This window comes from Hydra vulgaris, chromosome 15 (genome assembly GCF_038396675.1).
Source record: "Hydra vulgaris chromosome 15, alternate assembly HydraT2T_AEP".
Taxonomy (NCBI): Eukaryota; Metazoa; Cnidaria; class Hydrozoa; order Anthoathecata; family Hydridae; genus Hydra; species Hydra vulgaris.
In genome coordinates, this window is record NC_088934.1 from 30,544,568 (window position 1) to 30,560,000 (window position 15,433).

At 25.0% G+C, this 15,433-nt stretch overlaps 1 protein-coding gene across 1 annotated transcript in view; it reads left to right on the top strand.

The window, feature by feature from the left end:
* Positions 1 to 561: 561 nt before the first annotated feature.
* LOC136092403 (latent-transforming growth factor beta-binding protein 1-like) overlaps positions 562 to 15,433 on the top strand; it is a 66,949-nt gene continuing 52,077 nt past the window's right edge. Inside the window, exons 1-4 of the mRNA XM_065820592.1 lie at positions 562 to 695; positions 6,441 to 6,495; positions 14,458 to 14,583; positions 14,756 to 14,881. Of these exons, the coding sequence (XP_065676664.1) occupies positions 663 to 695; positions 6,441 to 6,495; positions 14,458 to 14,583; positions 14,756 to 14,881 (340 nt within the window). The 5' untranslated portion in view covers positions 562 to 662. The remainder of the gene's footprint in view (positions 696 to 6,440; positions 6,496 to 14,457; positions 14,584 to 14,755; positions 14,882 to 15,433) is intronic.

Sequence of the window (15,433 nt, forward strand, 5' to 3'; positions counted from 1 at the left end):
TTCTGGAAGTCGTATCACTTACAGTGATTTACGTTATTAAAAACAAATAAAGCATAAATCAATGACAAAAAGCTACAAAGAGCACTTATTTGATGGTATTAAGTTAGACGATTTTATGATATTATAAATTGTTGATAAATTAAGGAAAAACTTGTATATATTTTCTATACTTTTATCAAATTTAAAATCTAATCTAAGCAAATCAGTTTAACATGCAACAACAATCTTTTGACATGAGCAAAAACGTGTTTCTAAAAATATAATTTTCTTAGACTATTTTTCAAAAACGGGAGACGGCTTTGCGAATTTATTTCTTTTGTCGCTTGTCACCTAAACCAGACTTGGAACAAACTACGAATCGCAGCGGTCTGTCTAATAATAAAAAATGTCTAATTTATGACAAGTACCTAAATATAATTAACAAACTCAAGCGATGCGTTTGATTTTTATAAGACGTTGTTATACATTATGCAAAATAGATCAAAGTTGCCATTAACAATCATGTCGAATATAAATTTTAAATCTAAAGAACATTAAATCTATATAGATATAGAATCGATATATTTATAAGGCTAGTTTTCTTATTCTCATGTTTTCCTAAAATATTAGTACTTAATGAGCAAAAAGTTAAAAGTTTTTATATACTCAAAGCGCTGATAAATATGAAATTATTTATTAAAGAATTATTTTTTTTGGTATGTAAAATTCTACTTATATTATTGTTGTTAAATGTTTATAACCTTGCATACGTAATACACGGTTTAATGCAAATAATTTATCATTTAAATACAAAATAAAACTAAATGTGTTTTCTTTCTGTCAGTTATAGTATCACTTAGAACATATAACAAGAATATTGGACGAAAAAATACTTTGAGTTGCGCTTTTCTTGAAAAAAACACCAATACGTCTGACTTTAAAGAGTAAAACAAAACTTTAAATAATTTTCTATTCAAAAAGCATTGTTAAAGTCGTATTATTTAATTATAACTAGGGTTAGGACTATTGTAATTGTAATGAAAACAATAACAGTAGCAATAATTATTGTTATTGTATTAACTTAATTTAGAAACAATAACAATATTTGTGATTTGCGACTGTTGTAATTCTGTAATACAATAACAATAAATATTGTATTGCAATTCATCTTTATAAAACAATAACAATATCTGAAAAAAAAAAAATGTTGTAATGACCCACTACAATAATAGGGTTAGGACTATTGTAATTGTAATTGTAAAAATTAAATACAATTACACATTACAATACAATAATATTGTATTGTAATATTACAGAAACAATACAAAAATTTTGTTTTGGTATTGTATTGCTGTGATGAAAAACAATTACAATAAGTATTGTGTTGTTTCTTTTCTAACAATACAATAAAATTCGAGAACTTTTGTATTGTATTGCTTTAATGAAATAAAACTACAATAACCATTGTATTGTTTTGATGAAAACAATTACAATAACTATTGTAGTGTATTACTTTACATTAAAGTTGAAAAGCTAACGTATTTTAACGTATTAATATTCATCTCTGACGAACTCACTATTATTTTTGCTATTTTTTATTTACGGATTTGCAATATATTGCAAATTTTATTTTTTTTCATATTTAGATTTCGCATCACCTATCTTGTTATGTATTTCTAAGCTCTAAATGGCTGCAAAATATTGCCTGTCTGATGATAGCATTACTATTATGAAAAATAACATTCATAAATTATCTTATTCATCCCTTTTATTTTTTCCTCTTGATTTTAATGCTGCAAAGGAACTTAAAATATATATGAAAACTAAGTTTAGTAACACAAACAGTTAAACATAATTCTTCCTAAATAAAAATGTAAATGTCTTTTATTACAATAACAATATATTGTTATTGTATTACAAAGACGAATTACAATACAATATTTATTGTTATTGTAGTGGGTCATTACAATACATTTTTTTTCAGATATTGTTATTGTTTTATAAAGATAAATTGCAATACAATGTTTATTGTTATTGTATTACAGAATTACAATAGTTGTAAATCACAAGTATTGTTATTGTTTCTAAATTAAGTTAATACAATAACAATAATTATTGTTACTGTTATTGTTTTCATTACAATTACAATAGTCCTAACCCTATACAATAACAATAAATATTGTATTGTAATTCGTCTTTGTAATACAATAACAATATATTGTTATTGTAATAAAAGACATTAACATTCTTATTTGAGAAGAATTATTATGTTTAACTGTTTGTGTTAAAAAAAGTTAATTTTCATAAATATTTTAAGTTCCTTTGCAGCATTAAAATCAAGAGGAAAAAATAAAAGGGCTGAATAAAATAATTTATGAATGTTGTTTTTCATAATAGTAACGCTATCATCAGACAGGCAATATTTTGTGGCTATTTAGAAATACATAACAAGATAGGTTATGCAAAATCTAAATATGTAAAAAATAAAATTTGCAATACATTGCAAATCCGTAAATAAAAAATAGCAAAAATAATAGTAAGTTTGTCAGAGATGAATATAAATACGTTAAAGTACATTAGCTTTTCTACTTTATTATAAAGTAATACACAACAATAGTTATTGTAATTGTTTTCATCATAACATTACAATAGTTATTGTAATTTTATTTCATTAAAACAAAACAATACAATAGTTCTCGAATTTTATTGTATTGTTAGAAAAAAAACAATACAATACTTATTGTAATTGTTTTTCATCACAACAATACAATACCAAAATAAATTTTTTTTATTGTTTCCGTAATATTACAATACAATATTATTGTATTGTAATGTGTATTTGTATTTAATTTTTACAATTGCAATTACGATAGTCCTAACCCTAATTATAACTAAATTTAAATAAAAGAAAGATTTATGTGAGTTAAAAGTTAGAAGATTTAAGTGGGACTTTTTTCTTCAAGATTATTCACTAGAACAAATAACATTAACGTTATGCACAATATCATAACTTAACAAGATTTAACTCAGTCTAAAGACTGAAATCTCAAAATACAGACTTTTTAAAAGCGTTCGGCAAGGTACCGCACGAAACACTTTTATATAAACTGAATGCCTAAGGCATTCGCGGTCAATTACGTAACTGATTAAAAAACTGGATTGTGCCCATCCACTTCGGAATCCGTGTCGTCGGCCTTGTATAATATCCAATATCCTTTAAGTGAAGTTACAAGCTAAGCACGCAGTTTTAATAGAGCTTGAAATAGACTGCTAGAAAAATTTAAAATGATTTAGAAGTCGCGTTTCTTGTATACTACTTATATCCGACCATTAATAGAATCAGCCTTCCCAGTATGGTCTTCTCATTGCATAGGAGATATAAATACAATTGAAAAAAATAAAACGTAAACGCACCATTGCTCAAAAGTTTCAAATGTGAACTTGGATAGTACAATTCATTAACGCAATTTGTCTGGCGCAGCTATAATTGCAAATGTTTTTGGAAAAAGAATTCCTTGTCTCTTTCCCTCAATAATCAGTATACGCATTTTAAACAAATTCTTTACCACTGTTTTTATAGTGAGCAAATTCGTTAAATTTTTGAATAATAAATATTGACAGATAGTACATAAATAAATATACAAATAAAAACTCATAATTAAAAACACCTTTGAACATATTATTTTGAATATATTATTGAACAAATGTTTATGATCAGAAATGTCAATTTTATAAGTAAAATGAAGAAAGAATTTATTTATTTTGTAAACTTTTGATGTCACCCCTTTAGACTTTGATAAATAGGAAAACGACACGGGTTTCGAATTTTTTTTTTTTAAAAAAATGTCGTTTAGAAAAAAAGTTGTACATACAAAGTACAATCTTTTGATCTTGAATAAATGACAAAAGATTTTTGTATGAAATGAAGAAATAGTAGAGTTATTTATAAAGAATATCTAAAAATCAAAACCTGAAAACTATTGGTTAGACCGAGAGCAAAAATAAATTTACACGAGCATGAGCAGTTCTATCATATTTGCATTATTTTCATTTTGGTGTCACCCCTCTGAGTCAGACTGTGATAGTGTCACGATCTGACACAGAGGGGTGACTTTTAAGTGCTGCCCGTACCCCTCGCACCCCTTCAGTGAGGTCACTAATATACCTTCCTTTTTATACATTCATTACAATTAATTAAAGGCTTTACAACATACAAACTCAAATAATTCTTTTAAAAGTTGTGTTTTACTGAGAACTTTAAAAACAAAGGCAGCCACCTCACGCGGTGGCCGATTTCAAACCTCTGTCATAATTAGAAGAAGGGGCAACGTTAAATGTCCCGTTTAGTGATGAAACCTTCATTTCGCTTTTATGATGTATAGCTAAAAGTAAACTTTTACAAAATTATTATTGAATCGACTTGAAATTCATTGAAATTCATATCATTTACCATGAAGCGTAAAAATCGCGCTAATAAAAAATTATTTATATTGCGCCAAATTCTACAGCTGATTTGTAAACAAAACCAAAAACACTAAAAATCAACATAAAGATTCATGCAAATAAAGTTAGGCTCTGGTATAACATTATTCATATTTGAATTTCTTTTAATGAAATTTAAATTATAATTCAAAATACAGGTTTAGTCTAGGTTAAAATTTTATGATGTTTCATATGGTGTTATTTTTATTGTATTTCCTTATTTCCTTCGCAGTGGAGGGCAAAAAAGCATATGAACTATTAAAGTTAATTTTGTTTTAATGCATAATTAAATAATAATTATATTTATAAATGCATATAAAAATACCTTCATAAATGCATAACTCAAAGGTTAAGAAAAATCCTCTTTTGTCTTAGCAAACCTGTCTGTTAAAAAAAAAAAAAGAAAAAAAAAGAAGGATGATTCCCTTTCATGGAAAAAGTGATTTTGATTGCTTCTGACTTAGAATGAAATAAAAATGACTCAGAATCTGAGTCATTTTTATCAACTTCTGTAACCACAGGTTTGTATGACTTGCCATAATGACAGAAAACTAAAACAAATAGCTATGTAAACAATATATTTAACACAAGTAAATGTAGAAAGAGAAAAATAGAGGGTTTTTTTCACTCCAAATTGAAATCAATAAACTGTGTTGTATAATGATTTCCATGTAGGGTAAATAAAAATAATTTGAGAGTTTAAAAAAAAACATTTGTCCTTTTTTCATATTGGTATTGGTAAATCTATTACAGTAAGTTGATCCTCGTGGTAATACTGTAAACCAAGGTTGCTTAATTAAAGTTTCAAAAGTCAAATTGTAATTCTGTTATAAAGGTTTTAAATTATTGGTTTAAAAGTAATAAAATTTATGACTTTTATTTGTTAGCAACAATAATTTATTCAACTAATTAAAAGTAAACAAATATAGTTTATCCAATTACTATTTGTCTCATTAATTTCATTAGATGTTATAATTATTTAATTTTTTAAATACTTCTAAGGGTTTTATCTTTACACTTTAAAGAAGTTATTTTTATTGCTTTGAACTGTTTTAACTATTTAACATGATACTGCTTTTGTTTACTTTATTATTATTTACTTACCAGGATGTTTATGGAAAGCGCAATTTAACATTGATAAGTCTATCTTGTATCCATGATTAACAACAATAGCAATTACAATAATAGTATTATTATTTTTATTGCCTTTTGCTTTATAATAATGTTTTAAAGCAAATGGCAATAAAAATAATAATTCTATTTAATATTTATGATAAGTAATATATATATATATATATATATATATATATATATATATATATATATATATATATATATATATATATATATATATATATATATATATATATATATATATCAATTCTGATCATATCCTTGTCAAATTATTATAGATTAGCTATGAAATTGTGTGTAAGAAATGATTCTTGATGATGTACAAACTTCCTTAGTGCAAATCTGCATTAGTATAAAGTATTGCGAAATCTTATTTAGTGCAAATTTGATTAAGATTTGCTGAAAGATTTTTTCCAATATTAATAAAATTAAATGAGTTATCTAAATTTATCAACTAATGATCACATCAACCCTTTAGTATAATTCCATTGAACAATAAGTTTCAATAATCAAGTTATATGTGTCATGACACATTATGCATTTAATAAAAGTTTCATTCATTTTAAACTATATTCAGGATCATATATAAATAGGGTTGCCAGATGTCCGGCTTTTACGAAGGAGAACATATTAAAAAAATTCATTTGTACAGGTTAGGCGCTGTATTCTTTGTAAAAGCCGGACATCTGGCAACCCTATATATAATGGAACATATTCAAATCCTGTATAAAATATATATATTTTTAAAGTCATATTTTAAGTAGAAATTTTAAAAATTTTAAAATTTTATTCTAAACAGTATTAACAACTTGATTGATCATTTTTTTATTTATAATATATTTTAGATACCTGTAGCGTTGATATTAATAATACTGATAGACGATGTTCAAGGAAATATTGGTATGGCTTTATTAGTATTATATGTATGAGTGTTATGTAGTTATGTAATATATATATATATATATATATATATATATATATATATATATATATATATATATATATATATATATATATATGTATATATATACATATATGTATGTATATATATATATATATATATATATATATATATATATATATATATATATATATATATATATCGTATGTTCAACCTCGTATGTTAACTATATTTGTCAGTAAATGTATTTATACTAAAAAAAAAAATTAAAATAAAGCAAATAAAATTGAAAAAAAAAAAGCGCTTCAAAACAAGTTAATGAGGTTTACATTTTTTTGTTTATTTAAAAATTTTTTAATTTCATTTGCTTTTGCAATTATTTTAATGGTTTTGGCTTTCAACACAATGACAACACAAACAAGTTAGATAAAAGTCAAAAGTAATTAAAGTGATGTATTTTGTTGTTAAAAAAATTATTTTTTACCTTCTGTACTCTCAAAGCCAGCATTATAATAATGCACTAAAAAATATTTTAAGGTGATTAGAAAATAAATTTTTTTTAATGTTTAGAATGAATTACTTTGCATAATCAAATGACAAATCAAAATTTGACTTGATCAACTTAATTAATTTCTTATTTGTTAATTTTTATGGTAAGTTAGTATAAGCTGGTCAACCAGCTTAAGTATACAAGAAATTATTATTATTTTTTTTAAAAGCTCCCTAAAGTGCCTTTATAACGAAACAATTAAAATAAATTTAATTAAAAGGCTCCTTTGTATTTTTAACAAGACACTTTAAAACAAGGCCCAGTATAAAATTTTCTTTTTAATTTTTTCATTGTTTCAGAATTTTAAACTAAGTTGGAATTCTGCGATATAAGCACTGCTATCAATCACAAACATAAAAAGTGTGACACAAAAATTGCTACAAAAATTTTAACAATCTAACAAAAAATTTGATTGCCCGGAAATTTATTTGATCATCTACTTTTCAATTCTTATCATTTCAGCTGATCAGTGTTGATCGGCAACTTCTAAATAATTATTTCGAGCGCTATAATGTTTTAACACTATTGTTTAAACAAAAAAATTTATAAAACAACAAATAAATGCTATAAATCAAAATTGAGATGATGTTGTCATAACATAATTTTCTAGTAAAAGTAAAATTGTAAAACAGGGTATATGTTTAAATATTATATAATTTTAAGTTTAAATAAGTTAGATATTTACATACACTTTTGTTCACATTTTTTTATAAAATAAAGTGCAGCTATCCTTTCTTGCCATTAACTTGGCTGCAATGGCTGCCAAGACAAAAAACACATGAATGGGCACAACTGTTAAGTTCAACATTATTATATGAATGAGATGTCACATATATTCAGTGACTTTTTGGTATTCGGTCTATTCGGCTACTTTTTTTACCATTCTGTATTTGGCTGAATAGTTTGCAATATTCGGCTGAATACCAGGTTGTAACAATATAAACGCATAAAACATATTTGATACTTAAAGTCTTTAGGTGGTAAGTTATGATAAATACATTTTCATAGTTTAATGGTAGCAAATGGTTGTGCTTTTTCTCAAAATTTATGAAATTATTCATACTTCCAAAAAAAGCTATTCACTAAGTGCACTGCAAAACATTATCCTAACAAAAGTTTTGTTAGGATAATGTTTTGTGTTTGCTGACCACCACTTGTAAAGGTTTGCTGTCCAATTCAAGCAAACAGTTTATGTTAAAGATAAGTTCATTTTTAATTGGAGTTTTTTTCCAGATTTTCATGTGTGCATATAAAAGGCTATTTTTTGTTCCACTCTCTCTCTTTTTTTTAAAACTAATTTTGTCTATTTTTTGTAAAGATTAGTTTCATTTCTTTTTCTTTTTGAAAGTGGAGATCATCACTGGTGTTACTAGACATTGGTAATAGTTCATGGGAAACAAGCAGTCTTTCACTGAGAAGGATTAACTTTTCACTGAGTTAATCTTTCTCAAAGCATTCAAATTGTTATTTTTTTTGTTTTGCTCCTGGTGTTTTACTTAATCCTTTAAAATTAGTTTTAGAAGATGCATAAAAAAAAGGCAACTGTATAATTGACTTTCCCATTAAAGTTAAACCATGCTTTAGGCTCAGGTTGTAGTGAAAATATTATTTTTAATAAGTTTTGAGTTTTTTGTGCTGTCTATAGAAACTTCTAAAATTACCTCAGAAATACAAGATATACCTGAGCTGGTTATTTTTGTAACCTTTTTGAATTTGAAGAGTATGATTCTTTAATACATAACTACAGTTGAAAAATTTAGTTTTCTTTTTTCAGCAAACTTTTAGACCTATAAATTTTCAAAGTATTTAAAAAACCATAGCCAAGTTACCAAAAAAAATGTATGTGTGGTTATATGTAATTTTCATAGTATTAACTTTAGGGTACACAGTAAAATAAAATATGGTAAAATTGTATCAATGTTTAATAAAAAATAAGATCACACATTTATTTATTTCTAGATTCACCTGTTTTTAATTCAATATTAATTTGATTTTGACATCATTTTTTAATTAAATTTTAGTTTTAATAATAAATTTCGATTTAATTTAAGATCGTACAGAATGTTTTTTCAAAAATTTACTCTGCTCAAATGTTGTTTAGAGGGTGAGAACAGGACCTTCTTTGTATTTACATGCTTTAAAGCTGTCTTTAAAGTTGAAGAAATTCTCTTTTTTTTATATGAACTATGTTTTTTTATCTGTAAATAAATATATTTTTTAAAAATTAATTTACAATTTTTATAAAATAGTTTTTCTTTTCCCTGTATTTGCTTTTGGCACTGATGTTTTATATTTGCTTACAGTTGGAACAAGAACCCCTACTTGCATGTTTTTTGACCATGATGCATAATAGGGATGGCACTTTTACTTAAATTGATGTAAAAATGCAAATTACTTTTACACGTAAATTACTTTACATAACTCATGTAAAAATATATAATATACTTACATTTAAAAGTAATTCGTTTTTTTTTACAATAATTATATAGCGTGTAAAACTTAATTACTTAAGTTAAGTTTTTTAAATGAGTAACTGTTACTTGAAAAAGTAATTTACTTTTACAAGTAAAAGTTATTTGGATTTTTACTTTTACTTCTAAATGTAACTTACTTTTAATGGTAAGTTGTGTAAAGTAAAGTAGTTTGAAAAGTAATTTTGGTTATAATTATATAAAAACTTTACATCAAATTGTAATTTACTTTTTAAATGTAAAAAAAGTTATTTATGAAGTAAACTTACGTAAATATAATATTTAAAAGACATAGCACTTACTTTACAAAGTTAAATAAAACTACATCATAACAACAAATTACTTTTATGTGTAAAAGTAACTAATTAGCAAAAACAGGTTACATAAAAGTAATTTGATAAAAATTGTTATTTACATTTACAAATAAAATTAATTTTTTTTTTTGAAATTTTATACTTTTCTTAAAACTATATCTAAATACCTTAAAACTATATCTAAATTGAAACACAAAATCATCTATTTGGGTAATAACTGAACCATCAATATCTTCTCCTTTTATATAAAAAAACAACTTATTCTTACTGAATTAATGTTTAGCATATGTTTAACATTTTAAACTAAGTATGCACAAGGTGCATTATTGTATCTCTGCAATGTTTTTAAGTTACTAAGTTATATTACGATGTTATTATATTACCAGTAAGCAACCCATAATACGGTTATTAGTAATTAAATCATTAATAACAATAAAACACATTAACAACTTGATATATTATCTAAAAAATAATATTTTGAATTTAATTCCCTATCAGCAATGTCATTGCTTATACTTAACGATATAAAGACGGCATTAACATCAGTCAAGTTCTTTTAAAAATCCGTCACAACGCAGCAGGTACCAAAAAAGGAAAGTCGGGTAAAGCTTACAAATATCTAAAAAAAGTAATAAAAAAAAATTACAATTTTTAACTACAAAAGTATTATTTGCATTTTATTGTTAGTAGAATTAAGATAATAATATAACAGAAAATATAAAGGATAAAAATATACCTATACCAGCCTTGGTCTATCAACACAAAACACAGTTACAATAGTGCATAGCATAAGATGTGTGTAAGCACACATTACTATGTGTCTTCAGAATAATTAAAAAAGAAAAGACTATAAAAAGGCTAGAAAATACAACATAATAACACTGGCAAATAACACCACAACTTAATAAGATATTTTATTAACTAAAATTCTTGAACTGAAAAGATTTTATTTATTACAATTTTGAACAATGGATGGACAATTATAGTTAAACAATTTGAACATTTGTATCATAAAATAGCAAGCAACTCATAAAATTTTCTTATAAATGGTCATTATCAATTGTGGTATTTAGAAATACGTAAGAGCTTGGTAATTACATCAGCTCAGTAATTACAAGAACATCAAAGTCACCAGTTTAGTAGGAACAATGATTCATTGAAACATTTATCACTTTTCATAGTTGAGTGTTTTGATTGAGTACAAAATTGTGTGTAATTTGAAAATCTTCTTCATACTATTTTAATATTTTACTACTAATTTAATACTAACCTTAATGGTTATGAATTTAATGATATGCTAATACCATTTTTTTGATTGTGTTACTCACCTTTCATAAAATCAAATGTATTTAATTCATTGGCGCATTTGGTGGCGCTTCTACAATGTATAAGTGATGTTTTTAAAATTAGAAACAACATGTAAAAGACACTTAAAGTAACTGTGCTTAGCTTCAAATCCCATACACCATAAATATTTGGCAAAGTTTCCAAAAATTCAATTTGTTTTGGATAATGCACCATGTAGTGTATTTAAGGAATAAAATTTCCCAGTCATATTTCTACAAAGGAATTAACAATTGATGCAATCATATAAGCTAAATATCCTAGAGAGTATCTTTTAATAACTCGTGAAAAAATATCACCTATATTTTTTAGTTCAAGATATTCCAAACAGTATGCAGGGCAGTCATCATTAAAACTTGATATGTAACCAATTGATTCAAATTATTTGCAATCTTTTAATTCTTTTTAAGTCTTTTAAGTATTCTCTCAATCGTTATCTTGCTCTACAAACTTCATCTTTTCTCTTCCAGTAACTTCCAACTCTTATAGTGGTTGCTTGCAGCCTTGTTGGAAGCAAAGGTGTGAAAAAATAAAAAATAAAAAAAATTAAAGTTAAAAAAATGAAAGATTATCCAAGCAGCACGATTTATTTATTTCATACACAGGTATATTCACAGGATATTATTTAAAAACTTTGGCATATATATAATTCTGGCACATATAAAATTTGCCACACACGAGTAGTGAATGCCTCAGAGAAGAAATGAAGTGCAGTAGAATAAAGGAGAATTATTTTTTGAACAAGGCATATTTTGACAGCCGTCAAGACTAAAAATAATGAATAATAGAGGAATATTTAAAATATAAACAAGGCAGATAATGCAACTAAACAGCACTAACAATATCAATAAACAATAAATTGTTCTATAAGCACCAATATGAATGAAGATATACAAAAAATATGTCACCTAACAAAAACACTTAAAAACAAAAAATTGATTATATAATAAAAAGTATGCATACAACAATTTAAGGTCTCAGAATGGAAAAAAAAACAAAAAACAAAAAACGTTAATGCTGATGTGTAAACATAATTTGTGTAGTGATTAAGTAATAAACATCTCCTCAGAGTCGTGTCTATTATTACTGGCGTTAGGATGAGGATCAGCACTTATAACTAGTTATTATCAGTTCTTAAGTAACAGTCAGTGTGATATTTTATTAGTTTCATTGTTTCAAAATGAGTAGATTTGACAAATCCTTTTCGAACTAATGCAACAGCAAAATCTTCTAGCACATGAGCACCTAAGTTGTCAGCAGAAACTGTCACAAGACATACTTTAAGTGAACAATTAATATTGCAAGTTTTTAAAATATATACCATTTTTGATCAACTCTGTAAGTCATCAATTAATGGTTTCATAATTTCAGAATAAGACGTTTTCTTAAAAATATTAGGGCAAACCATTTCAGCTAAATAAACTTGTGACATTTGAGAGCAATAGTGTGGATGCAAATTTTTAATATAATTAATACCACTAATTTTGTGTTTTCCTCACTTAGAACCTAGAGGATTAACAGACTTTAACTCATCTGTAAACAAATGAATATGAATTACAATTGGTTCAGTAGAAAACAAAGGACGTTTTTTTAAAATCACTCCATCTTGTAAATCACTTGTATTGTCTTTATTGGTGCCTGGTATTGCTATTTTATTTAAATAATTACCAAATTCATTGAAAATCTCTTCATTTGAAAGTATGTTTTCAAGATTTTATTTTAAACTTATATAATGGAATTTATAAAATGGATTTGGTTATTTGTGTCAATAATTTTTATTTCTATTAGCTCAACCTTAGAAAGAGTGTTTTAACAAAATTTAACAAGTTGATATTCATTAATAAAATAAGAAAAAGCATCACACAAAAAGCCACAAGAATACTTTTATGTGTAGCATCTAATGACACTGGTAAGCATTTCTCAATGACATTGTTGTATGATGTCAAGAAAATTGAAACAGTCCTTTAAAATCAGATACAAATTGTATATGAACTTGACTGGAAACCAAGACTTGAATGTTTTACTCTCAACTTTAGAAACAATTTAACACAAAATTTTAATTCAGACACATTTTTTAAAAAAAGTGAGTGATTATCAACTACTTCATTAGAAGAGTCACAATTAAATCTTCTTTAACATGTTTGTATAACCAGCATTCTACATTAAATTTAAAATCATGAATGTGGAAAATAGTTGAATGTCTCAGCAATAAATAAATAATATTTGTAAGGTGAAAAAAAAAAAAAAAAAAAAAAAAGGTTTTTAGGTAAAAGTAAAACTGTAAGTTTGAAAATAGAACCAACAAATGTATTTTCCATGTCACAAAATATGCTTTGAAAAAGTGACAGAATTCCTTTAAAAGCTCCTATATAACTACTTATTCTGATTGAATCCAACCAACTGCAGCAATTTAATAAATCTCATTGTTCAATGTTTGCCTAAAAATAGGGGCAGCAATCTCTTAATTCATTATTCTTTGTTTTTTTCTTCTTTTTATAAAAAAGCTGTATCAAATAAAATAAGCAAATGAAGGTAGCAAATCCTTATATAAATATATATATATATATATATATATATATATATATATATATATATATATATATATACATATATATATATATATCCTCGTAGGTATATATAAATATATATATATATATGTGCAAACTACTGTTTAAAAAAATATGAGTCATATATGTGTGTGTGCATGTGTTTTTGTGTGTGTGTATATATATATATATATATATATATATATATATATATATATATATATATATATATATATATATATATATATATATATATATTGATACAGATATAATTTACATAAAATAACAAATACTTACAGGTAAAGGGATATTTGATTAGTTTATACAGACAAACTTATTAAACTAACAAGTGGGATTAAAGACCACAACGAAGAAATGATTTCCAAGATAATCAATGAAAAACCAATTTTCATAAATAATAATGGTTGTGAATTGAAACAATATTTATTCCATGTGACAAAATTACTAACTGTGATAAAACTTTTTTTGCGTTATAAATAAAATAAGACATGATAAATAGCAACATAACAATTCTAAAAAAACATTTTCTGCATTTTAAAATTGTTATGTATAAGTAATAAAGTTTACCCTAGTTACTGATGGTAACCAATTTGAGACATAACGTAATTTTAAAATATCTAGATAATTTTTTTTATTTTACTTTTTTAAATACGTTGTCTTAAATGATGTTCTTAAAAATAAGTTTTTTTGAATATTACATTATAAATATTTTCAGATGTCAATAAATGCAATGAGTTAGTTAAATGTTGCAGTTTAACTAACAGTGGTTGTGTGAATAGTAAAGAAAGTTACAACTGTACTTGCGAGTCTGAAACGATATTGGAAAAAAAACGTTATGTTGGTCAGTTGTTTGTAATGTTTTTATAATTTGTTTTCCCCTTATATTTTTATTTTAGTCACTAGTACCACATTGCCAGGTATTTAATTTTTTTGTTCTACTTATATATATGTTGTCTTAAAGGACATTCTCAAAAATAAGTTTTTTTTGAATATTACTTTATAATTGTTTTCAGATGTCAATGAATGCAATGAGTTGGCTAAATTTTGCAACTTGGCTAACAGTGATTGTGTTAAAACTAATGGAAGTTACAATTGTACTTGCAAGTCTGGGTGGATATTGAAAAACAACAGTTGTGTTGGTCAGTTGTTTGTAATGTTTTTATAATTTGTTTTCCCCTCTTTTTTTAATAGATAATCACCAGTACTAGATTATTAGGTAGTTATTTTTTTGTTTAACCCATATATATGTTGTCTTAGATAACATTCTCAAAAATAAGTTTTTTTGAATATTACATTATAATTGTTTCCAGATGTCAATGAATGCAATGAGATGGCTAAAATTTGCTCCTATTCTCTGAGAAAAAACTTCAAATAAATTTTGATTCAAGAACTTCGATAAGTTTTTATGAATTATCTCTAGATAAGGGAGCGACTGATTATTTGTATAAACTTAGAATGAATGGAATATAATTTAAATCATTTAAAGCATTTAAATCGAAGTCATCTGAACAATTTTCCTTGCAGCCAATATACAATGAGCAATAGTTACACATGATTTTAATGAACTTACTCAAATGGATCTGAATGGCCACTTTTTTAGCTGCCACAAGCAAAAAAAGTCCTTTTTTGTAAGTTTTCAGCTCAATGGTATTTTTTGTTGTAAAGATTTGAGTTTATTTTGTTGGAAATTC